Source organism: Daphnia magna, linkage group LG3, assembly GCF_020631705.1.
Source record: "Daphnia magna isolate NIES linkage group LG3, ASM2063170v1.1, whole genome shotgun sequence".
NCBI classification, from domain to species: domain Eukaryota; kingdom Metazoa; phylum Arthropoda; class Branchiopoda; order Diplostraca; family Daphniidae; genus Daphnia; species Daphnia magna.
Window position 1 is genome coordinate 2832155 of NC_059184.1, and position 23386 is coordinate 2855540.

The 23386-nt window shown below is 40.2% G+C and overlaps 8 protein-coding genes and 1 long non-coding RNA gene across 11 annotated transcripts; 3 read left to right on the forward strand and 6 right to left on the reverse strand.

The window, feature by feature from the left end:
• The first annotated feature begins 3642 nt into the window (after positions 1–3642).
• On the forward strand, positions 3643–4251 carry LOC123470605. Its single transcript, XR_006644382.1, has 2 exons — positions 3643–4078; positions 4141–4251. It is a non-coding gene; the product is annotated as an uncharacterized LOC123470605 (long non-coding RNA).
• Positions 4080–6308, reverse strand: LOC116919000 (inositol hexakisphosphate kinase 3). Its single transcript, XM_032924837.2, has 5 exons — positions 6139–6308; positions 5814–6070; positions 5453–5755; positions 5239–5392; positions 4080–5170 (listed from the first exon to the last, which is right to left on the reverse strand). Exons 1-5 carry the CDS (start codon positions 6193–6195, stop codon positions 4781–4783), a joined length of 1161 nt encoding a protein of 386 aa, XP_032780728.1. The 5' UTR covers positions 6196–6308; the 3' UTR covers positions 4080–4780.
• Positions 6309–6686: 378 nt separating this feature from the next.
• LOC116918999 (28S rRNA (cytosine-C(5))-methyltransferase) lies at positions 6687–8995 on the reverse strand. The gene is made up of 7 exons (XM_032924836.2): positions 8690–8995; positions 8354–8630; positions 7709–7965; positions 7530–7648; positions 7293–7465; positions 7096–7229; positions 6687–7030 (listed from the first exon to the last, which is right to left on the reverse strand). The coding sequence occupies exons 1-7, from the start codon at positions 8834–8836 to the stop codon at positions 6794–6796; spliced, it is 1344 nt and encodes a 447-aa protein (XP_032780727.1). The 5' UTR covers positions 8837–8995; the 3' UTR covers positions 6687–6793.
• A 174-nt stretch (positions 8996–9169) lies between these two features.
• On the forward strand, positions 9170–11465 carry LOC116918997 (4-trimethylaminobutyraldehyde dehydrogenase A). Of its 3 annotated transcripts, none has more exons than XM_032924830.2 (8): positions 9170–9546; positions 9610–9899; positions 9955–10086; positions 10167–10266; positions 10327–10454; positions 10511–10699; positions 10776–11002; positions 11068–11465. In XM_032924830.2, exons 1-8 carry the CDS (start codon positions 9537–9539, stop codon positions 11285–11287), a joined length of 1296 nt encoding a protein of 431 aa, XP_032780721.1. In that variant the 5' UTR covers positions 9170–9536; the 3' UTR covers positions 11288–11465. The 3 variants fall into 3 exon arrangements, with proteins under 3 accessions (XP_032780721.1, XP_032780720.1, XP_045027016.1); XM_032924829.2 differs by having other exon boundaries at positions 9171–9546; positions 9603–9899; XM_045171081.1 differs by lacking the exon at positions 9170–9546 and having other exon boundaries at positions 9751–9895.
• LOC116918995 (pre-mRNA 3' end processing protein WDR33) lies at positions 11289–16011 on the reverse strand. Its single transcript, XM_032924825.2, has 11 exons — positions 15852–16011; positions 15266–15611; positions 14984–15115; positions 14769–14906; positions 14538–14689; positions 13952–14049; positions 13527–13887; positions 12482–13458; positions 12260–12418; positions 12020–12190; positions 11289–11950 (listed from the first exon to the last, which is right to left on the reverse strand). The coding sequence occupies exons 2-11, from the start codon at positions 15584–15586 to the stop codon at positions 11478–11480; spliced, it is 2982 nt and encodes a 993-aa protein (XP_032780716.2). The 5' UTR covers positions 15587–15611; positions 15852–16011; the 3' UTR covers positions 11289–11477.
• Positions 16012–16773: 762 nt separating this feature from the next.
• Positions 16774–19172, reverse strand: LOC116918986. The gene is made up of 7 exons (XM_032924811.2): positions 18398–19172; positions 18279–18332; positions 17991–18108; positions 17819–17913; positions 17640–17757; positions 17327–17565; positions 16774–17245 (listed from the first exon to the last, which is right to left on the reverse strand). Exons 1-7 carry the CDS (start codon positions 18506–18508, stop codon positions 17024–17026), a joined length of 957 nt encoding a protein of 318 aa, XP_032780702.2. The 5' UTR covers positions 18509–19172; the 3' UTR covers positions 16774–17023.
• A 152-nt stretch (positions 19173–19324) lies between these two features.
• Positions 19325–20388, reverse strand: LOC116918990 (STING ER exit protein). Its single transcript, XM_032924816.2, has 4 exons — positions 20129–20388; positions 19905–20061; positions 19665–19848; positions 19325–19598 (listed from the first exon to the last, which is right to left on the reverse strand). Exons 1-4 carry the CDS (start codon positions 20244–20246, stop codon positions 19395–19397), a joined length of 663 nt encoding a protein of 220 aa, XP_032780707.1. The 5' UTR covers positions 20247–20388; the 3' UTR covers positions 19325–19394.
• Positions 20389–20557: 169 nt separating this feature from the next.
• Positions 20558–21747, forward strand: LOC116918988 (nucleoside diphosphate-linked moiety X motif 17). The gene is made up of 2 exons (XM_032924813.2): positions 20558–21345; positions 21397–21747. Exons 1-2 carry the CDS (start codon positions 20737–20739, stop codon positions 21688–21690), a joined length of 903 nt encoding a protein of 300 aa, XP_032780704.2. The 5' UTR covers positions 20558–20736; the 3' UTR covers positions 21691–21747.
• On the reverse strand, positions 21679–23342 carry LOC116918983 (GDP-fucose protein O-fucosyltransferase 1). Its single transcript, XM_032924809.2, has 6 exons — positions 23182–23342; positions 22866–23105; positions 22598–22789; positions 22350–22522; positions 22030–22263; positions 21679–21957 (listed from the first exon to the last, which is right to left on the reverse strand). Exons 1-6 carry the CDS (start codon positions 23279–23281, stop codon positions 21754–21756), a joined length of 1143 nt encoding a protein of 380 aa, XP_032780700.1. The 5' UTR covers positions 23282–23342; the 3' UTR covers positions 21679–21753.
• Between the last annotated feature and the right edge of the window lie 44 nt (positions 23343–23386).

Consider the following 23386-nt stretch of genomic DNA (forward strand, 5'->3'; position numbering starts at 1 on the left):
AAAACCGGATCTTCAGAAAAGGGGAGTAATAACCCTGTGATTAGATTAACATGCAGTTTGCATTCTTGCAACTGTTGTCAAATATTTTTCGTTTGTTTTTTTGAAACCTCGTTTTTCTTTTTTCATATCTGAATTCCAAATTGATCTTGAAACTAACAGTAAACCCGGTAGTCAAGTTCTTTCGAATCCAGCGATCTCTGACTTTTGCGTCTAGAAACAACCAGAAGCCAAACAACAAGAGCATCGATTCCCGTCATTAGAAAATGACCTTTTAAAAGGAGAGTCCCATTTTAATGTATTAGAAATATAGCTGAACTATGCTGCACTTTCTTATATTCACCATACACGCATAAACGAGACCTTCTACATTTCGGGAATTTTTTTTTTTATTACGAAGTTTACGTTTTCAGATTATTGTTGCATACCAAGGTCATCAGGTCACCTGGTAGAGGTCAACAATCAGCTAGCAAAATGATATAAAAACGTACATGTGCATGCGGAAATGTGGATTCAAAGCCGCAGGTGTGGGTCATTACCGACCATGGAGACGGACAACGATTTGTTGGATTTAACCTTTTTCTACTTCTCCCCCTCAATTCCTTTGTTAATGTTTCATGAGCGTCCAAGTTCTATCGTGCCCGTAATCCAAACCTTGAATAAAGGAACTAACGGGACTGCAGCAGCGTCCGTCTCTCTCCCGTACGCTTCGTCTACGATCTTTAAATGAATACGTTGGGTACGCGGCGTCTTGGGCCCGTTCCACTTCCTTACAGCACCTTATACGGCCAAGGTGATATGTATCTTTGAGACGTCCCTTTATTTATCTCTTCGTCTTCTTCTCCTCTTTTTTTCATTTTGATAAAAACGATGTGAAATGTTCTTCAAACGGTACAGCGGAAATATTTCATGTGCAAAACGTTCCTTTTAGAAAATGCGTTTTAACAAACGTATAGCCGCAGTACACGATTTTTCTCATCATCTGACCGGCAGCCGTTAGCGTGAAAAGAAGAGGTGGAGTAGGAAGAATGTTTTTTCTTTTAATTTATTTTGTGTTTAAATTTTTAGTTTGACCCTGTCAACTCACAACCTACTTTTTAGTTTTTTCGAATAAAGTTCTAATGTTCTGCCCTGTCCGGATCCTGTTTTCTGTATAAGCTGTGATATTATAGAGCGGCCTGCATTAAATGCTATTAGAGCTTTTTATATCTCATTCCCTATCTTTTGACAAAAGGACATTAAAGCTTGACATTTCTCTCAAAATCTTTTGTATTTTCGAGTTTTCTTTTTTTCCGTATTCCTTCTTTTATGTGAAATTGACGTTGAAGTTATCACTTTCAGGGCAAAATAATCTATTTAAAAAAAAAGTCGTGAAGCTGTATTTTAAAAATACACTCCCGGATAAGCGTCTGGTTGCATGCAAAAGGAAAAGACGAACTTTTCACCGTTGGGAAAAGTTGAAAGAAACAGTTCAGTAACACATTAGTCACGGAAATCGCTTTCTCCTCCGCCTTTCCTTTCGCTGTTGAATTTACAAGCATAAGTAACCGCCTTGCTAATTGCAGATAATAAGACAAGCACACGTAGTGTATAGGGTGAAAGGTACGTTTAGGCTACGAACGTGAAAGGAAAAATAAAAACAAGAATGAGACGGATGTTTCGTGAAAGTTGGGCGCGTTCTTTCGTTTCTCTTTCTCGCCCTCTATACATCATGTAGGTCTCCCTGTCTCCTTTTTTGTATTTAAATTCATCCGAGAATAAGGGGCATCATTAGGGTTGCACTACAATACAATGTCGAAAAATTTTCGTTTTCAAACTCACGAACAAGAGATCAAGTTCCTGCCTTGGGGGTTCGACCACAGGTAAAAATGCAGATGAAACAATAGACAAACAAAAAATTTTTGTTCTTTTGATTGCTGATGCCCTCCGGAAGAGAAAATGAATCTCTTTTTCTTTCTCTACTTTTCCTTGTTCTATTGAGGCAAATCAGATAACAACTACATGTCAGGATATGCTACCATACTCACGACCTGCGCGACTTTCACTCAACAAAAATGATTTGTCTGGTACAGAAATTAGAGAGTGCAGCTCACGGGGTTCATTGTTTCGCTAGACGTGAACGAGTTTCTGCATTTTAACGAAATCCAGGCATGCATTTTAAGAAATTAATTTGACAACTTGATTCTTTTTCATTTTAATTTCTCTTGGAAAACAGACAAAGAGGATTGGAGTGCCGAGATATTTTGCTTGTCGATTCACTTCGATTCACATCGACGAAGCAAAAACACACGAGGTTGTTCTAGTGTAATCAAACCTTTATTTACGTTTGATTTTGGTAAGAATTAGAAAGAGTACTATTGCATTTTGCTGTGGCTTTGTTTTGACCAGGCCAACAATCGGGACGAGTATAGTTTCTGTCATTAAAGAGAAATGATGGAAACAACTGTGCTTGGGGGAAAGCAATCACAGAAAAAGAGGAACAGAAAATGTTGATGGGCGGTTTTTGAGGTTTTATTGCGTTTCCCAATGCCCGTGTCATTAATTTGAATGACAGTGTGTATGCACATTTGTGTCGTCTATGCATGTAATAGTCTGGTTTTTCTTCTTCAGGTCGTATTGAGATATAGGCCAGTGTACCAAAAGTTTAAGAAACTTGTTCTGTGTTAAAGTGTATGGAAACAAACAAACTAAAAAATTAATTTACGATTCTCCTTTGGGTTTTTTCGGCCCTGGGACGTGTTGTTTTTCATGTAACATACACACCGGTCAGTTCGTTGACCTTGCACTCTAAACACGGACTACTATTCTTTTGGTTTAAAGATAATTTTTTTATTACGGAAGCAAAAAAACTATGCCTCTTTGTTTTCAGAAGGAAGTTTGTTACTACTTTTTTACAGTCCCATACATGTAATTTTCAAGTTTTGTTCATTAAGCCCACCTGTCACATTAACAAGAACAATTAACCTGTAACTGTATGGCGTCTCGTATATAAATAGTTCTAACATATGGAGAAGCATTCAAAGTATTTCATTAGTTCAAGCAACAGAAATGGGTTGATTGCTGCTGCGGTACTTGATGTTTGTGAGCATTTCTCATGTCGTTATTTATTTATGGCCAAAAAAGATATCATCATCCTGAAACGAAAGAAAATTACTCACTGCTAAATGCCACATTGCTTTCCAAAAAATGTTGGTAGGCTTTTTCTTTTGCCAATTCCGTTTCGCTTGTTTCACGTCACGCGCTGACGATCAGTTCCACAGACATTTTTTTTCTTTCAATAGATCCAGACGGAAATGTTGGTTTCCGGAGTCATTCCTTCTAACTCCACATTCAGGAGCGTGAAAGAAAACAGTCAAGACAAGATATCCATCGTTCTACAATTCATTTGCCAGTCGGTCTTCATATTCATTGCGTAACCGAGTATGACGATTGGCGTGACTAACACACTCACGAAACGGAAGATGATGGCATTCTTGCGGCACTGGATATTTTTCAATGGTCGACGATCTTTTAGAGCTCGAGGGCGGCTCCGTATCCGTTTCTCTCCTCCCGTCCAATTAATGATCGATCGGGAACAGGTAGCGGAAATAGCTCTTCCGACGGTATCCGTATTTAAAAGTGCATAAAACCTAAGTCATAACATAAGAACTGTATATAGACAACACGGAGAGAAAAAATGCGGTTTATATACGGTTTCCGAAATGGGATGCCAAATGGCGCAGTCCCGTTGCACACCTTTTCTGTCTAATCGCCCTGCGGTCTACTCCCGAACGCGAGAACTTGTGTGCGTATACAGTACTCGTCGAATCGTGAAATACGTTTGTAACGGAGCGGCACTGGCGGTGATTATTATAATCATTATTATTTTCGTCTCTCAATTGTATGAACGCTTTCTTATTACATTCGACTCTACGTCCAACTATGGCGCCGGTGCCTAATGTCGAATTTACGAGGATATAACCACATCGCCCCAACTATACAGTTACTTTCTGTGTACGCAAGTTCAACTAAAAAAGAATGGAAAATAAAAAAAAAATGGGGAAATATAGAGGCATTGAAAAAGCAACAATGGAAACACCAAGTGAAAAGAAAACAATGTATTCAATTTCTGGTTTAAGTATAATTTTTTTTTTTATAAACCAGGATTGCAACATTACTGGAACGCTATCGTTTTTTGGTAAAGACCTTTATAGCAAATATGCAAGAGTTGGTGTTTCACGTTTTTTTTTTTTTTTTTGTTATTTACTTTCCCAATCTAACACGAAGCAATTTTTTTATTTTGTAACTCATCACCGGTCCAATCAGAAAAATTTAGCTCATGATTTATTTGTTTTGTTCTTTTCCAAATGTCGCCACGGCAAAGCAATTTCATCTACTCACTAAAACAAGTGGAATGATGATGAAAAACAAACAACGATTGACCTTTCCCTCTTCCAGCTCCCTTATTTTCGTTTGGCTCGGTGACAAAAAAGAGCAATCTCCCATGGCCTATATTGGAGAGAAGAAGATTAGACATAAAAGCAAAGAATATCGGGGGAAAAAAATAATAACAAAAAAGAAGCAGACTAGCATTTCTTTAAAACATAATTCCCCCGATATCCCGTCAGCCGAAGCGTGCAGAACTGGCTGAGTCAAAAGAACGGATCAAATGACGTGCGGACTGGTGGTGGCTGTAAGACGAAGCAGGCGAAACCGGTTTATATAACTATAACTGGAAGCACCCATTTTCTTTTCCTTTTACATTCATCGGTCGTCTCTTGTTTCGTTTGCTTTTTTTCTTTCTTCACTCCTTTTTCGAGAGTTCTTCAATCAGTTCGATGAGACTTTTTAAGCCAAAGATGAAACCGTCATCCGGCCCTGTGTACGTCTGGGACTCGGCCGTCATGTCTCGTTGAGTTGCGTGTGCGAAATCAATAATACGCACGTCAATTTCACTCGGTTGGCCATCCAGGCCGTCGTAGATGATCAACAGCGAACTAGTGAAGAGTCGATAAGAGTCCAGCTGGCTTATAACGGCCAGCAATCTGTTCAAACGATCCAGCAGAAGCAGAAAAATGTCGGTTCGCAGACGTTCACCGTTGTGGAAGAACTGCGCCAACGAACAGCGAAGACCATCATCTGTCAACGATCGCCCGTAATATTTATTGCGACATAAATACTTATTGGTCGAAACCTTCATTTAAAACGGAAAAAGAAAATTTTGCTTTTAAAAGGCAACTGGTAATCTGGATATGAATATACCTGAAAGACTTGCATACCACACAGGCGAATGCCCAAAGATCCTGAAGTTGAGTTTTCAACTTTCAGGCTCTGACTACGACGTTTTGACTCAGGGGCGTCATCGCCGTACTGTCGAGTTCCCATTTTAACATCCAAGACGCAAGGTCGTTTCCGCCTACCAAACGCCAATGAAGATCTGAATCATGACAAGAAATTATGGCTATGAGCTAATTACCTCCACGTGAGGTTCTCGAGGAGAAGGAACTCAAAGGACGGCAAGTTTTCAAAATGGCACGGAGAGTGACTCTGCTGGGAGTGGATGGCGTCCACGTCTAACCCAAGCATTTTGGCTATGTGTCCTCTGTGGCAGTGCAGAATCCAAGGGTTGTGACTATGACTTGGCCTTCTTTCGATAGAATGCTCCACACATGGTGAAGAACTTACAGGTGTCATGCTGGTATCATCTTCGAAAATATCTTCATCACTGGAGGTCTCCACACACTCAATATCAATGCATATCCCATGATGCCATTTTATTCTATTTACACAAACCCAAGAATAAATTTAATCATAAACTGTTAAAATGTATTTTATACCTATGTTTCACTGGCATAGTTCCTTCATATGCAATATAGCCTGCAGGAGGGAAGGTAGTTAGGGTGAGGTAGCCACCAGCATCCTCGTTGCAAGTCACTTGGATTGTTCCACGGTACTGGGCAGTAAATGGAACAAGAATCTCTGGCAAGTTTTCGTAAAACGCTTTTTCTCTGACAAGAAGTGGTTTTCCGACGGTTGCTTCATCGAGGCACAGCATTGATGAGTGGCCGCCGACCTGGTGCACGAACGGCTCCAGCTGATGTCCACCATTCAGTACCAAATGAGTGTTGAGTTTTTACTCTAGACGGACAACTGAAATCTTACCTTGAGCGACACCTGAGGAGGAAGTTTAGGCTCCTCATTAGGGCTGGGAGAATCCATCGACTGGTGTACGATGAGTGGGAATATAAACTAAATAACAACCATGAGATATATAACTTGGATGTATCAGGGACGACCTCGGTGTAGTTTGGCAAGCCGTTGCTTGGCAACAGGCGTTACATACCAGACGAAAACTTTTGTTTTCACTTTATTCTTCACCGGATTTAGATTTTGAATTTTTCGACAGAAATGCAGTTTACACTACAGAACGAATAGGACTAAATTTGAGGAATTGTAGTTTCAGAAGTTACTGAAGACCATTTAGACGGTCAATGATTTTGGTTTTGTTTAAGATTATAAAAGAAACAAAAAAAACAAAAGCTTGCATATTCGACTAAAAATGCGCGTCCTAAAAAAGCCGACAGAAAAAAAAATTCTATCACAATCCTATCTTTTAATTGCTTCGTAACAGATCAAAGTCAGCTTTTATAATCAAAAATACGAACGAAAACGAATAACAACGTATTCGAAGGAATGATGTGGTCGATTCATCAAGGCAAGAGACATTGGCTGTATTTTTTAAAGTCAATGCCAACTTATCATTACTCATTAGAATAAAGAGTTCTTCTCAAATCATACGAAACCAAAGTTTTCCAGCTTAAATTCTCCGCACAAAAAGGGCGATAAAAAAGCCATTGGTTAAGTCCTTACCAGCTTCGGCTCGAACACATTTAACGCCTATTACGTCGTCAGGAGGATTATCGTAACGGTTCGTTCCTCGTCTCGGCCACCAAGGCAATGCTTCTTCTAATTGAAATGATTGTCCAATTTTTGTCAGGACTTGTCTCACGACAGCTTCATTTTCTTCTTCGTAGATCGAACAAGTTGAATACACCTAGTAAGTATTCAAATGACAAAAATACAGGTGGCAATCTTATGAAAAATAATAAATGTTATTACAATGCGTTCAACTGAAGGGAACGTTGCTGCATGCTCCACCAACCGTGACTGCAAAGAACTTAAACGTTTCAGACGAAGTTCCAAATTGGCCCCTTCTTCCGATTTCCGTTTTGAATCCAAACGACTGATAATCCCTGTTAACAAAACGGAACTTTCTCATCCGTCCTGTGCCACCCACTTCTGTACTGAAATCTTACCTGTTCCGGAACAAGATGGATCCACAAGGATATATTTCACGTCTTGATAATCAGACGGATTAAGGGTAAGGAAATCGGCTTGTTGAACTGTTACCTTCGATGCGTGGGTGTTTGATATGGTCTGCCGCAGAGTATTGCATCGTTTTGCGTCTCGTTCGATCGCAATGATGGAACTACGGTTACAAAAATGTCGATTAATATCGTTAAAAACTAGCAAGAAAAGTATCATTTAAATACCTTTGGTTATTGGATAATGCAGCCAAAAGAGAAGTCTTCATTCCAGGTGCGGAACAGGCGTCGATCATCTTGCCGTAAAATGGGTTGCTTTTTAACGCGACTGCTGACAAACAGCTTGCCTTTGGAATTCGAGTAAAGTGATAATTCCGAGCAACCCATTTTTTTTTATAGAGACATACTTTATCCTGCAAGAGAATGGCTCCACTTTTCAACAGGTTGTGATTATAAAACTGCGCGGTAGATGGGAAAACCAGCAGAAAATCCAAATGAAAATCGAGAATAAATTCATTTTCACCGAGGCCTTTAACTCGTTCGATGAAACCTTCATAACCAGACTTTTTTTTTGAACGAACTTGTTTCCATCCTTCTCCAGTCAACTGGTTGCAGATCTTTTCGGTAGTAGAAACCAGCGTGTTGACACGGACATAACGCGGAGCTGAAATAAAAGGATAAGAAAATTGTTTCCTTTCCCAGAAATTGTATTGTGGAAATGAACATGGCAAAGGCTTTAATCTTGTTTTGGAGGTTTATCATCTTGGAATGCTTTATATATATATGCTGCTATGATCAACTGAACCATTATGACGGCCACCACAACAGCATAGATATAACTCTCTGATGATGGGATACCAAAATATTCATCTAGAAGATGAATTGTGGCAAAATAGGAAGCTATAGGTAGGGAAAACATTGCAACACTGAAGAGGAACAAGGTGCATAGGGCAGAAGATGGATTGTGGTAGTCCGTCTGGTAAAATCCTTTGTTTGTGTTAGGCTCCATATTTCATGACTGAAAATACAAAAGAGAGATTTGGTTAACCTACCTGAAATTTGTTGCACAGAGTCATTTTCTTCCTGTGAATTTAGGCTGTCTAATGCCTGCCTGAGATCACTTTCTAACTCTAGAATTATCCTGATGGCTCGTGCATTTATAGGTTTCAAATACCCTTTCCCCCAAATCAACTCTGTGATCAAAATCCTGGCCAAATGGGGATCAAAAGGTTTCACGTTTTGGAAACCTGCGGTGTTGTTAATTAGCTCATCCAATGCACTTTGATGTTTACAACTTTCTGCAACCAATGCATACAGAGGTTTGACATCCTAAAGTGATTTCGAAATTAAATAACAACTATACTCCCACATCCAGAGGGTTTACTTACACGGAAACCTGAAGAGTAGATTAAATTCTTGAGACTTCCCTTCCTTTCTTCTGCTGATTTTAATATCCGGGCAGCCTTCCGATAGATTTCTGGGACAGTGGCACGTTTTAGTCGAATCTGCTGGGAACCATTAGTCGTTACGTCCATTTAGAACTATCACGTGTCCGACAATCCTTCACGTGAGTTGGAAACGCACTAAGATGATTTGATTGGATATGCTGTAGTTTGATGCGCTGGGCTGGGAGCCACAAACTACTAATTCAAGCAGACAAAGTTTAAAATCACAGTAATGCCAAGTTACCAGATTAAAGAAAAAAGAAAGAAACTGAAATTTATTAGATGTCTCGTTATTTTGTTTATACTAATCTGAAATGGAAAAATAGTTTTTAATTTTAAAATGAAAATGCATTTATTTCTGGTCCATTAAAAGAGATTTTATTAGCTTTTGCATTGGTGCCATTGGAATTCACAACAACCACAGAGCGACAGAGCAGTAGAGCACAGACTAGAGACTACGTTAGTACGCAGTAATTCGAAGTCCGTACACAAACTAAATATTCCCACGTGTCCTGGAGCCTAATGCGTCAACATAAAAAATGTTGTTACTACCAACTTCACCAATGAGACAAAGTCTTTTTAGATGGATGCCTTTCTCTTCGTTTAGCACAGTTAATGTGAAAGGTGGGCCCTACAACTTTGTCGACGGACAGAAAACTGACTCTATGGATTCAAATGGCTTCACAAATGTTTTAAACCCTGCAACAAGTAAACGTCTAGCAAAGATAGCTGTGTCTGGAGTAAGCGACGTTGACATGGCAGTCAAATCATCAAAAAAGGCTTATGATTCATGGTCTATGGTACTATTTTCATTTAAGTTACATAAATGCTTCCTGGTTGCTGACATTGTTCTAAGTTGTCAGGTTTTGAAAGAGGAAAACTGGTTTCTCAGTTGGGGCACAAGATATTAAAAAATCTTGAAGCTTTAGCTCACTTGGAGGTTGAAAACAATGGAAAACCTATCTGGGAAGCTAGACTGGATATTCAAAGCTGTGCTGATTGCTTCCTGTATTTTGGTGGGATTGCTTCCACCATCAGTGGAAAACACATACAGCTTCCCAACAGTTCATTTGGATTGGTGAAAAGAGAAAGTCTTGGTGTGGTAGGAGGCATAGGTGCTTGGAATTACCCCCTACAGACATGCTCCTGGAAAGTACACAACTGAAATAAGTAAAAATAATACCATGATTGATAACAAGTTATAATAGGTAGCTCCTGCCTTGGCTTGTGGAAACACAATGGTTTATAAGCCATCAGAACTCACTCCTCTCACAGCTTTAGCATTGGCTGAGCTGGCAACTGAAGCTGGAATTCCCAGAGGTGTATTCAACATTGTTCAGGCATGGCAAACAAGTGCTTTCATTTTATATCTATATTTATATTTTTTAATACATTAAATTTTCTGGTCCGAAACTTATAGGGTTCAGGCGAAACTGGCAAGCATCTATGTTGTCATCCTGATGTGGCAAAAATATCTTTCACGGGATCTGTGCAAACTGGGAAAAATATTCTGAAACTCGGTATGCAAAATTTGAAAGCCGATGACAGAAGCTAACAATGACAATTTCTGTTGGTTAAAGCTGCCGACGATTTGAAACGGGTGACGTTAGAACTTGGTGGAAAGAATCCGCTCATCATCTACGACGATTGCGACCTTACAAATGCTGTTAAAGGAGCCCTTCTTGCTAATTTTCTGTCACAAGGACAAGTAACTAGTTTTTAGCGAAGAAAAAAGATTGACGTTTAAGTCTTTCGTACATCTAGGTTTGTTCAAATGGTTCTCGCGTCTTTGTCCAACGCTCAATTGTTGACAGATTCACCGATGAGTTTGTAAAAGCTACTACTCAACTAGCAATTGGCGATCCGCTTGACAACAAAACACAAGTAGGGGCAACGGTCTCAAAAACCCACGCCGAAAAGGTTCTCGCCTACATAAAACAAGGAGTAGGAGAGGCACGTAACTATAAAATGATACCAACTTACAGCCATTGAACAGTTGTATAATACTTGCTGGGTGCTAAAAAAACAGGGAGCTGTTCAGTTGTGTGGTGGGGAAAGAGTCCACATGCCCAAACCTTTTCAGAATGGTTACTTTATATCGCCCTGTATTTTAACTAATTGCCACGACGAGATGACGGCTGTGCGGGAAGAAATTTTTGGACCAGTCGCTACCATTTTGCCGTTTGACACCGAAGAAGAGGTCATCCACCGTGCCAATCAAACTCCATATGGATTAAGCGCGGGCATTTTTACAAAGTTTGTTATGAAATTTATAAAATCAAATTGAATTCAGCCAACGAGTTGCGTATTGAATTTCACAGTGACCTTAGGAAAGCACATCGAACTTCAAATCGTTTGCAGTCAGGCACGATATGGGTGAACAATTTCAATGTCACGCCAGTCGAGCTGCCGTTCGGTGGATTTAAGCAAAGCGGCATAGGTGTTGAATGCAGTACCGAAGCAATTCAATGTTACACTCAATTGAAATCTACGTACATTGAAATGAACGACATTGATTGCCCTTTGTATAATACTCAATAGCTTGTGTGGAAATTTCCAGCGAGGACTGACCTTTTATTCAGTGTTTTTAATTTTGTTTGGTCCTAGCAGTCAGTTGGTACGGTGAACATGGCGAGAATTATCCATTATCGTCTTTGTACACATTTTATAAAAAAATGGCGAGAAAGTAAGAGATACAAAATCATCCATCGTTTGTAAAGCAATGTTTTTATTAGTAGTTGTTGTACCCTCCTCTTCGAGGCCGCCGACCTCCTCCTCCCCTTCCGTAACCTCCCCGACCACCACCACCACCATCTGGATTCCAGCGACCCGATGGAGGCTGATGATGTGGCGGTGGTGGATGGAACTGTCCAGGATAGTTCGGCGCGAAGTGACCTGGTGGACCTGGTGGACCTCTACTGCCATATTCTTCATCGTTTCTGTCGTAAGGCCCAGGCGGTTCAACACCTCCGACATTACCTCCTCTGTAATTGTTGGGACCCGGACCCCACCCAAAGTTTCCATCTCCATGTCGCTCGTTCATTTGAGGGGGAGGAGGAGGAGCGTAACCACCCTCCATCCGCATATCGTCTTCAACTGGTGGCATTGGAGGTCCACCATTTCCCATATAATGCATTTCCTCTTCATTATCCATGGGCGGAGGACCACCCCACGCATTCCCTCCTGGGCCGTGATGACCTCTTCCTGTTACAATTAAAAGCATTTTCATTTTAACCGAGTAATGGAATCCAAACCAGAATTATTAATTTTTACCTCGGCCAGGAGGTGGAAGTGGAGGTCCACTTTGATTGAATCGGTCTTGATGGTGAGGTGGCTGAAAGTAGGGTCTATTCATTGGGCCCTGACCATGAGGTGGTCGTGGAGGAAATCGATCTTGTGGTTGCTGTGCTGGATCAAAAGGTGGACGATCCCAATTAGCCATCTCTGGAAGAAAATAAAAGAAAACAATTGTAATTAACTGAGTTAAGCAATTAAGCGAGGTTTAAATCAAACCTTGAGGAGGGGGTTGTCCTTGCCAACCTCCATGGTGATTATGGTGGTGATGATGCTGTTGGTGTTGCTGCTGATGATGGTGGTGTTGCTGTCCGACTCCTGGAGGTAGTGGATGACGAATTGGTTGGACCGGATGGCCCCTCTGCTGGAATTCTGCAACTACAAAAGGGTTTAGTAGTGCAGAAAAAAGAAAAGAAAAAGATGACCACTGAAACAGATTACCTCTGGGAAAGTCTCCTAGAAGGCCACCAGTTGGCGTTGGACCGATACCCGAATGACCCCTGGCATAGCCTGGCGAATCATCTAGGACGGGTGTACGAGAACGCGGGTAGAAATCGTCATCATCCAGTTCCCGATCTTGATTGTAATCGTCGTTCGGAACTGTTACTGGTTTGGATTCCTCCTCTTCTATAGTCAGTTTTAGACCCATCGAAAATAAAACTTCGTTCAACTCCTCTTCGCCCGTGCGGATGGCTTTGTCTAATTCCGAGTCGGCTTCGATCGATAATATCGTACCGTCGATAATAATTGCTGTTGGGACGGGTAATTGAGCAGCTGGCTGCGATTGGACCGTGTCGAGCAACTCCTGCATTTTTTCTGCATCGTTAGCCGGCATACCGAAAAGCGTAAGTGTTGCGCGTCCAAGCTGTTCCATTCCGAAAGCAACGGGGTCCACACCAAGAACGTAATCTTCATCATCAGATTGACCAACGGATGTTGACAACACATTGGGTGTGGGTAAAATGGCCGGTTTTTTACTAGCATTACTATCGTTCCACTGGGCCTGAAAGTGACGCGGAATAGGCTTAGCGTAGGGTACTTTCTTGATGGGCTTTACGTCTTGCGCCAACGGCTCCACATCCAGACCAGGAATCATTCCCGCACTCAATAAACTAAGGCTGCTTTGACTTAATTGCCCATCTCCACCATCGGTTTCGATTTTGTCATCCGGCCCCATTCCGGGGATATTGGGTGCGTGATGGTCGTCCAACAGCTCGGCGTCTTCTGGCATCACCCCTGGTGGCAATGTGTTGAGATTATATTTATCCCTCATCTTATCACCTGGTCGGTTTCGCGTCCAAAATTTTGAAGTGTGATCGTTCGATCCCGAGCAAAGAATGTGGCCGATCGGATGCCAGGCTAGGGACCAAATGAGGCTTTCGTGGGCTTGATCAATAGCTCCGACTTCCTTATCCGTTCTATGTTAAGCATAAGTCGGAAAACTCAGAAAAATTATTGGTGGATTTTGGTCAAAATGTTGTCTTACCCAACGTTCCAGAAAAATATCGCTCCGTCAGATCCACCACTACAAAAAAGCTCTTCGTGAAAAGGATGCCATGAGAGACACGAAGCCTCCTTTTTGTGGCCACGAAACGTTTGCAACTCCTGGTCCAGACGGCGAATGTCAAAAAGCTTAATCAAGTGATCTCTCGAAGCGGTAATGAGCCACTGGCCGTTCTTGTTCCATTTTGCGTCCATTACGGTGCTCTTATGTGCATGTAGCGTAGCTAATGACTGACCAGATTTAGGATCCCATAGTTTAACTGGCTGCTGATTATCTTTGCTCCCTGATATGACTAAACCCTTTTGAGGGTGCCAATCGACGCACTTAACATCAGCACCGTGTCCTATTGAAAACAATTGATTCAAATCATGCATGTACGGTTTCGATAAAAGCAAATTATTCAGTACCTCGTAGAATTTTTTCTTCCTGGCAGCGGACGAAATCCCAGATTCGAACTGTACCGTCGTCGGAGCAAGAGGCCAATTTCTGATCGGTCGGACTGAAACTGTTCGTAACATATAGAAAAGGTGGAGCATTTTTTAGACCATACCCATTTAAATTGGTTCATGACTGTCATACTACAAGTAAGACATGTGTATATGTGGACTAATGGTAAACAGAAAGAATTAATAAGACGAGAAGAGGCGGGGGTCCTAAGAAAGTTTGGGACCGTAGTCTCCGTAAAAGTTTCGGCTGTATGTACGCCCTATGACGACTATACAATATTGGGTGTGTAACAGTCGCATTCCATAAATGAAGCGTATGAAATGTTTACTTCAAATTTTTACAAAGAGGGTTGAAAAGAAGTGTCTTTTATTGTCCTCAGTTGCATCTATCACAGATCAATTATCTTTTTTTCCCTTTTACTGACAAGCGAACTTGTATTATTGGACATTGAGCATTTATAGAAGAAAGGAATGGGAAAGTTCGGAGGTTATACGTATCACAGCCATGGTAAAAATGATTTTTATTTATTTATTTTTTATTCAATACCTGATGCCCCTAATGGCTTCTTTGTGAGCTTGGAACATCTTAACGTTGTTCATGTTTGACTGCCAATATTTGATGTAGCCGCCATGGTCACCAGTCACCATCCAAATGTCGTTATGGGACCAAACCATGCTACGGACCGGACTATCATGTGCCTATTTAGGAATCCATAGAATCAAAACGTATAACAGCTTCTAATGAATTATTCTGATGAAATTTCTTCAATCTCCGTACCTGTAAAATTGTTTCGAAATTAAACGTCAGGCCGTTCCACAGAGTAAACTCGCCGCTTGATGCACCTGTGATTAAACGACGGCCTTCGGGAGTCCATGTAAGGCAAAATACTGGGCAACGAATTTTATTTGTTGCCACCTTTTAAAGGAGGGGAAAACAAAGAAAAGAAAAATGAAAAATGTTCAAATACAGCTAATGTGTGTGTTATGCATTACTTTTGTAAAACGTGTCGTTATGGCATCGCTGGGCATATCCAAATAGCAAGAGGGAGGAAGCATTTCTGGATAATAACACACGTCGGGTTGAAGACTTCTCCTGTCTCTGGCGTCCCGTTGCCAGACCCTTGTCTAAAGTCAAGGCAAGATAATACTATTTAACAAAAAATTGTATTGAATAAAAATCATAACATGATTAATAATAGTAGAAACTTTAATAATTTTAACATGTGTTAATTAGCAAAAGGGAAGCAATCCTTGTATTTACACCCTCTCAATTACCTCTAGCATACGAATCACCGATGAGTAATAATCTACAGTTTTGCGCATTGAGCTTTTGCGCAGCTGTTTGGAATCATAGTCAGACCGATCTTGGCCAGGTTTAGGGTATGGTCTGTTGAATGGGTGAAACATGTGACGGCCAGGTGGAATTGGTGGTCTCAACGGATCACCCCCTGGAACAATTCTAGGTAATCCAGCTCCAAGAAAGGAGTTGTTTCCTGCATTTGCAGGGCTCTGGCTGGGGCCTGTGGCATGCCTTGACTGGAATGGTGACTGACTCATACCATTTGCACCAGGATAATATGCCATTTGGGTTGCCATTTCCAGGAAATAATTCGTTAAATAGCTAAAAGAGACACAATAAAAAAACATTAGCGACTGTGAAAAACAGTTGATGTAAACACGGGAGAGAGCGGTGTCTTCATCGCATGTCAACTACTTGTTTGTCAGAAATAACAGATGCCCATGAATATAATCATTCCTTTACACGACTGGCATTTAGCTTCAAAAGGATGATTTCATAATTGCTAAGCTTATTTGTTCAGAACCGAAAAAACGAGAATTTATGAAGAAAAGAAGTACTCACCTAAAACGTTTAAGAGTTGTTCTAGCTGTAAAGCGCCATTTTGTTTGGCTGGAAAACAGAGTTGCCACTTTATGGGATTCTACCTTCCAATGAGCCGGGTTGCCATAAACCTGACATAGAGGGGATCCCCTCTATGACTCTGGACCCGAGGTCTATGACTCTGACCTGACTAGAGTAGGGCTCGGCTCGGCGCCTCAGCCCCATGGCCTCCACCTGGCCCCGCGTAGATCGGAGGGCTTTTTCGGTGCGGGGATTGCAGTGCCACCCCGAATTCAATAAGAGACAACCATTTTCCATTACAAAACTTATGCACCCTTATTCTCCCTTTATATCCTTACTTCTTCCCTACTTCTTCCATGAAGTTTAAATTTTGTTCTTTTTTTCTTTGACAGATAATTTGTTTTCTCTTTTTTGGACACTATATAAATAATATATACATGTATACAGTATATTTATACATATGTATTATATACACATATATATTTGCATTTTATTACTATTTAGAAGTTTAGGCTAAATTATTTAGAATAACTTAAAAGTGAAAGTTACCTCCCACCCAACTACAGTAAAATAAAACGCTAGTCACGTGATTCTGGTTGACCTATCAGGAAATAAGGTCACTGTTTTGGGTTTTGTTTTGGCGCCAATTCAGCTGCAGTTTTACAATCGTATTCAGCCCCTTACCGCACCGTATATGAAATCCCCACACCGAACTTCCCCGTTGATCTTTTTTTCGGGGATGGATCGTGGTGTCCCCAAGTTCATGGCAACCGGGGCCGAGGCACCGAGCCCTACATGGCATAAAAGTTAGCAACACATGGTTCATCCGCCCCCCCTTCCCTCCAAACAAAAAAATATGTTTATAGACTTGTTGACTGCTTATAAACTATAATGTTTCCTTCAATTATTTTGTTTGCAAAAATTACTTTTTTAACAGAATTTGTATTGTGATAGATTAAGCAAAATTGCAACTTAAAGTAGAGGGTTTTGACATGGACCAAAGATGGCAAACCTTTCACCTTTGTGCAGGGAAACAATTCAACCCCGTTTTTTTCTTGTTTTTTTCACACGTATTTCGTCGTTATAAATACATGAATGTACAATATTTACAGTTGTTCATAAACAGGGAGTGGGGAAAAATTCATGGTCATGCCTCATGGAGTTGTTCTTCATTAACCTTGAAGGTCTTCCCCATAGCTATTTGAAATGAGTGTTGCTTCTGCTAGAGTGTCTTCTGCAGTTGCGTTAAGGTCGATGCTGCATGATTCTTCTCGTTTGTTGATTCTTACGGGGTGGTAATGATTTATCCTGGATGGTGACATTATGACGTAACTATTTCTGACAAGCTCTTCGTAGCTAGGTGGCAATTCGGTATCCATGTCTTTTTCCCGCGTCTGCATAAGGGTTGAAGGACAAAGTAAACATTCTGTGTTATCCAATTAGCATACGTTATAAAATTACTGAATTCTTCTTACGTGTCTAAAGAAATGTGCAAAAATGCAACAGTAACAACAAACTCCCAGCAACATAACAATACCGAGTGTAAAAAAAACGAAAGCGCTTTGAGCGATCCAATCTGGCACCATGGATGATGGTTTCTTCACGTCATAATTTTCTTCTGACAAATCGGCTTGCTTTTCTATAGTTTGCTGAGTTCGACTGGGGAAAAGTTCTTCTTCTACAGGTAAACGTTTTTTATTCTTGTTAGTGCTTTCTAAAATAGAAGGAAGAAAAGCATGTTAAAGTGACTGTGCACGTAGACAAAATATTAATGATAAAATGACTCACTAAAACGGATTGGAACATCCACAAAACGTCTTGAGTTGACGACAGCATCTGTCATATCCATAAAAGTTTCAAAAAAAGTCACGTTTTTATGCAGTTCTTGCAACCATTGTAAAGACAACTGCAACAGAACAAAATTTAGTTTTAAGATGTTTGTCGATTCTTCGAGCACATTGAAATACCGAGTAGACTTTACGGTACGCGTGTTGAGCATTAGTGCAACCATCAGAGCAAGCCATTCTCTTCCCCGTTTGGTTACCATATGCCTCTAAACAAGCTAAGAATAACAATAAATAAAAACCAGAGTTTACAAGAAAACTACAGTTTTTTTTACAACAATGCATTTGTATTTACATTGATGGCAAGTTTTCAGTGCAGCCATGTCGTCAAACTGCACGAAAATGGACGCTGTCCTGAACGTTTCAAAGAAACGACAACCACGTTGGCAATCAAAATTGAATACGTAATCCGCCTGTTTGTTTTTTAATATATTTTAGAAATACTATACGTCAATAATGTATGGGAGCATTTTGTCAGATGTCGATGTCTGCGTGCATATTGTTAGTTTTCCGATTCCGATGAGAAAATTAGTTGTGCATTTATCTTTCAGCCAACGTCAAAATAAGAAAACAAAAATTTTACCTGCGTTGTGTCACACAAAGCCACGCAATCTGATTCAATCATGGATGCATTCATCTTTAAATAAAAAGAATTTGTTACACACATAATCGTAAGTTAAAAACCATATTTTTACAAGTTACCACAAAGATATCACCAAAGGCAAAACTTGGAAACATCTGATGAGCCATCAAGATTATGGCAACCTTCAGACAAAACCTATTTAAATGCGGATGTTGTCTTGTCGTTGACATTACAGCAAAGGAATTCCAAGCACTGTTGTAAGTCTTGGCTCCGTAATCGTAGCACACACGAACAAGCAGAGAGCCAACTGCTAATGTCAATGACTGAAATAACAGCTCAAATCATGACAACAGGATACGATCCTACCAGTTACATCACAAATGCTGCATGATCAAGAGATAGATGCAAAACTTTATATACAACTTCAAGGGATCAGCTGAGATGGGCCTCATCCAAAACGGGAGGGGCTGATTCTTCAGACATATGAGCGTTAACGTTAGAGCTATTATCAAATATATCATGTCAGAAGTTAACTCTATGGCACGCGCGATAAGAGGTGGTCACAGGCAGTGTATCGTGTACCTAGCTGTGCCAACATCCGTATATTATTCATAATCACTATTTAAATTTCTTCAACGACAATTAGAGATCAGCGAAGGAAAATAGGACAGCCCAATTGCATAGCAACAATTCGCCTTCAATTGACTTGGAACTTGCAAGGATATGATATTGAGTATATCTGTTTCGAGGTTAAATAGAGTACATATCCTAATCATGTGGATTGGGACGGAACAGCAAACAAAGATTTTGATCTATCAGTATATTCTACAATCTCACAGAACCCAACGAACACTGTGACTCAATATGCGATTACATCAATTTTAACAAACACGCAAGATTATACAAAGAATTTTCCCGTGGTCTTGCTCTTGACGTACCTGTAGAATAGAAAAATCAAACCAATCCAGCCTCGTCTCACCCTCTGAGACACGCAATATATCATATGAAAAAGCTGATCCTAAAACATGGGTCTTAGAATGGTCAGGTATGTTTTTGAATTTATTTAAAGTTCGAATGATATTACAAAAAAGGAAATTATGTAATAGCTTAGTAGCTTCACTTATCGATCAACGTTCCCCGAACAAGTTTTTTCTGTGTTTCGGTTTCGGGAATATCTGTTTTGCGCTTCAATCCTCCTTTTCTCTCTAGTTGTTTCTCAATGATGCGTGCATTGTTAGCATATGAATCTGCCACTTCTCGTTCTTCCATTTCGTCTTCTTCGTCCTCAATAGTTGATACCGTGACGGACGAGAATTTACCCTGAAAAACAGTAACAAAATCTAATTTATTGATCATATTCTAGGATGTAAATAAATAATAATGTACCATATTTTTTGTATGTTTGGTAACCATAGTCTTCTGTGGCTGTTTTTGTGCACTTTCTGCACTTGTGCTTAATGTGTTAAACATGCTCCTCAATTGCCCTTCACCTGATCTTACTAAAGCCCCCTTTAGTATGAAAGTCACATTACTTTTTGGATCATGCTTGTAATAAAGCTGAAGACCACACCTAGTTTTTGAAAAGAATTAGAGACTTGATTTCATTTTTAGAATAATGCTAGTCACTTTTTGCAAGAAAATCTGTGCTGTTTCTCAATGCCTTCTTCACGCCGGATGTAAATAAGTTCATCAGGATCACAAGTAACTTTGTTAACTTGTTTGGAGCCATCAATGACTCGAGAACCATCTCTTTTCCGTAGTGGTAATTTTTCAAGCAATGAATCTAAGATTGTATTCAATATAAAAATTAATAATACTTAAGAACTTTGTCAATATACTGGAAAAACCACCTAAAATTAAGGTAAACTGGCCGCACAAGCAGTAATAAGATTGAAGGGGCTTTTCTTCCTGCTCTTCTTGATCTTTGGTATCTGACACAACAATACTCCTGGAAACAACTTTTGGCATTGTGTCAGTTAAAATAAGATTCGATATCTAATTGAAAATTCGAAAATGTTGCTTTCAGGTTCACACTTTTCACTTCAAAACTTTCATTCTTGTTCGTCTGCTATGCAGGCAAATAGCGCTATCTGGATTAGGATTACCTTGGTCATTAGTATAACCGTGCGGTTAAAATTCCCTTTTTTAAATATAATTTTTTTTTACGCTGTACGAAAATTTTCATGTCCAGAATAACAGTACCCCATAGGCCTTAGCATTGTAGTTTATGCAATGCAAACCCAATCCCTAGGCAGACTAATAAACATAGTTTGCAGACGCTCTGCCGTGCCGGATCACTTTCCTCTCAACAAGTAGTGCTCGACAGTAACAGTCAGCAATAATATTTGTTTCCACAATCATAGGTGGCCGATCAAAATCTAATATGTTATCAAATGGCTGGCCACAGTCCTTCGCTTTGATATTAGAACGTACTAGTTCCAAAGTTACGTTTTAAAAAATGAGTTCTCCCAGAATTCCTAGAGTGCAAGTTTACCTAGAAAAAGCAAGCAACCAACGCATTTTGGCAAAATTTGGAGAGTGTATTGTCAAGTTCTTCGGCTTCGCTGACAAAGGCTCCGGATACGTTGGATTAACTCAAGAAAAAGACGGATTCGTCGTTCATGAGCTGACTTCGTTTGATGATACAAATGCTATTCTATTGAGACATGCATCTGAATGTCCAGTCTACAAAATGACCAACAAAGCTATCCTGTCTCAGGAGACAAAAGACAAAGGTGTTGGAATTGGAGTTGCAGTTTTATTGGCTAGTTTGGACCAGTGTGTTCTTGTCACCAGAAGGGCACCTCATATGAGGACTTTTCCAGGAGTTTGGGTTCCACCAGGTGGCCATGTGGAACCTGGGGAAACATTACTTGCTGCAGGACTCAGAGAATTAAAAGAAGAGACAGGGCTGGAGCTAAAAGACACTGGTTATCACTTACTAGGGCTATGGGAATCTGTTTATCCCCACAAGTTGGAGTTTGGCCATCCATTGAGGCAACACCTTGTCATCTACTTGGTTTTAACTAGCAACTTGTCATCTAGAGAACTAACTGAACAAATCAAGGTACTTTTTTTGTACACATAATTGTTACAAAATTTGACTTGGTTTTTTAAGTTGGAACCTGAAGAAACAGATGCTGCCATGTGGCTTCCCTTCTCTTTTGTGGAGAAGCTTTCAACTGGACATTCAGTAGAAGAGATACCCAAGCAATTGTCTGTTTTACAACATGTAGATGGAAAGAATGAGCAGTATAGCGTTGAAACTGCACCGATCGTGGAAGCAATTGCTCCTCCTCCAGATTCTTCTTTTTTAGACATTGAGCGGCTTACGTGGGGAACGAGATTCGCTCTTCAGCAGTGGATGAAATGGAATCAGAACAAAACCAACGAGTACGGATCAAAATTGTAAACAGTTATAATCACTTTAAAGTTCATACACACGAGATTATTTCGGTTTTGTTCACCATGTCTTCTACAACTCTTCATGCTTCTGTTTGGTTGCACTTACTCTGTTAGAAGGAAACCCCCAAAAGCCAGACGGCAAACCATTGGCATCTCGCTCACGTTTGGCAAATGCCGTGAACGACGAAATGCAATTACCAATGAAATAATTTGCTCGACCCAAAATGGCGAGATCAACGTGAGGCTCCGGATTGGCTAATTTGTGCACCGTCACCTGCATTTAAAAATAAAGTATACAAGAAACTACTTTATGGGGTCTAAAAAAAGCATAATGTAAACAAGTAACCTCCATTCGCTTCAAAGCTTTGGTCAAAAAAGGAATGAGATGGTCGTTGTCGGAAGAGACAAACACTGACTTCGCATGGTACTCCTTGACGGCGAATTTTACTTGTTTTGCTATTGCGTCGGGTGTCGGAAAGCACATATCTTGCGACGCAATGCCAAACTCGTTGCGGTAACCCAAACACTGAGGTGCAGAAAACAAGTTCGGGCTGTGCTCTAGGTGCTCACAAGCTCTTGTCTATTATAGGATGAAAACATTTTAGTTAACTCAAGTGATCGAAACGCTTTCTTTGGGAAAAATATTAATTAGAAAGCGATAGTAACCCAGTCAACGCCATTTCGCAAATGGATTCCAACAAATGATCCGATTGGAAGTACATTACGGATGAAATCTATTGCTCGGTTGACTATGCGCGGAGTCCAAACAAGAAATTTTTGCAAGTCCTTGTTTTCTATCTGAACGGGAAAGCTAGCTGGAGCTCCGGTAAATGCCAGCACTGAGGAAAAAGGTTGAATAAACAGAACCTAAGGTTAACTTAACTGGCAAAACATTAATTTCATCCACACCATACCAGGCGATTTTTGTGGTGGGTATCTATTGTTCCATTTTCTAGCCATGTCTTGATGATGTACATCATAGTTTAGTGGTCCATAGAACTCAGACTGAACAAAATCTACATTGAAAGTATCCCAAAAGGGGCCAAAGGGGTTTCCTTCCTTGGCATTGCAGTCTGTACCCTGGCCTCTAGCCATGTAGCAGAATGCTGTAATATAATTTTTCTGTATTAAAATGTATGGCAAGGTAATTAAAAAAGAAAACAAAATGGTTGAAAAATGTACCTGTTCGTTTCTCTGGAGGCCAGACTTTAGGAGCAATGTTTTCCATGAATTCTTCCATGGTAACAACACGATGGAACTTCAAAAGAGGTTCCAATTGAAAATAATGAGAAAATGGAACTTGGACTGATTTAGGTTCCCCAAACCTATATTCTACCCATGGTGGGAGAGCAAGTGTTCTATTAAGGGCTTTGGCAAATGCAAGTGACCCAAGAAAGTGGTCAGCTTGGTTACCAAACCTTCCTGGAAAAATAATCAAGAATAAAAGCTTTTAAATTTAAAGTTTGGAAACAAGTAAAAAATCTAAACAATTTTATACCCATGCAGGGGCAGTAGAGAATATATCCATTCTGATCTATGTCCACATCTGCGAATATTGATACAGAGAAAAGAACGGGAATAAGTAATTTTAACATCATGCTAGTACCCTTTAATGTTACTTCTGAAATTTCAAACGTTACTGACAGACATATGATAGATGGCGATCCTAGTAGTTCATAATGTGCTTGTTAGATGGCTTCCAT

What these genes read in the sequence shown, in the direction of transcription:
- LOC116919000 (XM_032924837.2), bottom strand. Translation starts at nt 6,195, where the DNA reads ATGGATTCTCCCAGCCCTAATGAGGAGCCTAAACTTCCTCCTCAGGTG. An exon ending in CTCCTCAGGTGTCGCTCAAG is followed by an intron (nt 6,071 to 6,138) that starts GTAAGATTTCAG and finishes GGTGGACATCAG; the next exon opens with CTGGAGCCGTTCGTGCACCA. An exon ending in GTGGTATGCAAGTCTTTCAG is followed by an intron (nt 5,171 to 5,238) that starts GTATATTCATAT and finishes TTTTAAATGAAG; the next exon opens with GTTTCGACCAATAAGTATTT.
- LOC116918999 (XM_032924836.2), bottom strand. Translation starts at nt 8,836, where the DNA reads ATGGACGTAACGACTAATGGTTCCCAGCAGATTCGACTAAAACGTGCC. An exon ending in CTCTGTGCAACAAATTTCAG is followed by an intron (nt 7,966 to 8,353) that starts GTAGGTTAACCA and finishes CTTTTATTTCAG; the next exon opens with CTCCGCGTTATGTCCGTGTC. An exon ending in GCATTATCCAATAACCAAAG is followed by an intron (nt 7,466 to 7,529) that starts GTATTTAAATGA and finishes TTGTAACCGTAG; the next exon opens with TTCCATCATTGCGATCGAAC.
- LOC116918997 (XM_032924829.2), top strand. Translation starts at nt 9,286, where the DNA reads ATGTTGTTACTACCAACTTCACCAATGAGACAAAGTCTTTTTAGATGG. An exon ending in GTGTATTCAACATTGTTCAG is followed by an intron (nt 10,087 to 10,166) that starts GCATGGCAAACA and finishes CGAAACTTATAG; the next exon opens with GGTTCAGGCGAAACTGGCAA. An exon ending in ATTTTCTGTCACAAGGACAA is followed by an intron (nt 10,455 to 10,510) that starts GTAACTAGTTTT and finishes TCGTACATCTAG; the next exon opens with GTTTGTTCAAATGGTTCTCG.
- LOC116918995 (XM_032924825.2), bottom strand. Translation starts at nt 15,586, where the DNA reads ATGGCAACCCAAATGGCATATTATCCTGGTGCAAATGGTATGAGTCAG. An exon ending in ATTTCGAAACAATTTTACAG is followed by an intron (nt 14,690 to 14,768) that starts GTACGGAGATTG and finishes ATTCCTAAATAG; the next exon opens with GCACATGATAGTCCGGTCCG. An exon ending in ATATTTTTCTGGAACGTTGG is followed by an intron (nt 13,459 to 13,526) that starts GTAAGACAACAT and finishes TGCTTAACATAG; the next exon opens with AACGGATAAGGAAGTCGGAG.
- LOC116918986 (XM_032924811.2), bottom strand. Translation starts at nt 18,508, where the DNA reads ATGTCAACGACAAGACAACATCCGCATTTAAATAGGTTTTGTCTGAAG. An exon ending in CGTACCGTAAAGTCTACTCG is followed by an intron (nt 17,758 to 17,818) that starts GTATTTCAATGT and finishes GTTCTGTTGCAG; the next exon opens with TTGTCTTTACAATGGTTGCA. An exon ending in GGATGTTCCAATCCGTTTTA is followed by an intron (nt 17,566 to 17,639) that starts GTGAGTCATTTT and finishes CTTCTATTTTAG; the next exon opens with AAAGCACTAACAAGAATAAA.
- LOC116918990 (XM_032924816.2), bottom strand. Translation starts at nt 20,246, where the DNA reads ATGCCAAAAGTTGTTTCCAGGAGTATTGTTGTGTCAGATACCAAAGAT. An exon ending in CCAGTTTACCTTAATTTTAG is followed by an intron (nt 20,062 to 20,128) that starts GTGGTTTTTCCA and finishes ATACAATCTTAG; the next exon opens with ATTCATTGCTTGAAAAATTA. An exon ending in CCAAACATACAAAAAATATG is followed by an intron (nt 19,599 to 19,664) that starts GTACATTATTAT and finishes ACTGTTTTTCAG; the next exon opens with GGTAAATTCTCGTCCGTCAC.
- LOC116918988 (XM_032924813.2), top strand. Translation starts at nt 20,737, where the DNA reads ATGAGTTCTCCCAGAATTCCTAGAGTGCAAGTTTACCTAGAAAAAGCA. An exon ending in AACTAACTGAACAAATCAAG is followed by an intron (nt 21,346 to 21,396) that starts GTACTTTTTTTG and finishes TGGTTTTTTAAG; the next exon opens with TTGGAACCTGAAGAAACAGA.
- LOC116918983 (XM_032924809.2), bottom strand. Translation starts at nt 23,281, where the DNA reads ATGATGTTAAAATTACTTATTCCCGTTCTTTTCTCTGTATCAATATTC. An exon ending in TCTCTACTGCCCCTGCATGG is followed by an intron (nt 23,106 to 23,181) that starts GTATAAAATTGT and finishes TTATTTTTCCAG; the next exon opens with GAAGGTTTGGTAACCAAGCT. An exon ending in TGCGAAATGGCGTTGACTGG is followed by an intron (nt 22,264 to 22,349) that starts GTTACTATCGCT and finishes ATCCTATAATAG; the next exon opens with ACAAGAGCTTGTGAGCACCT.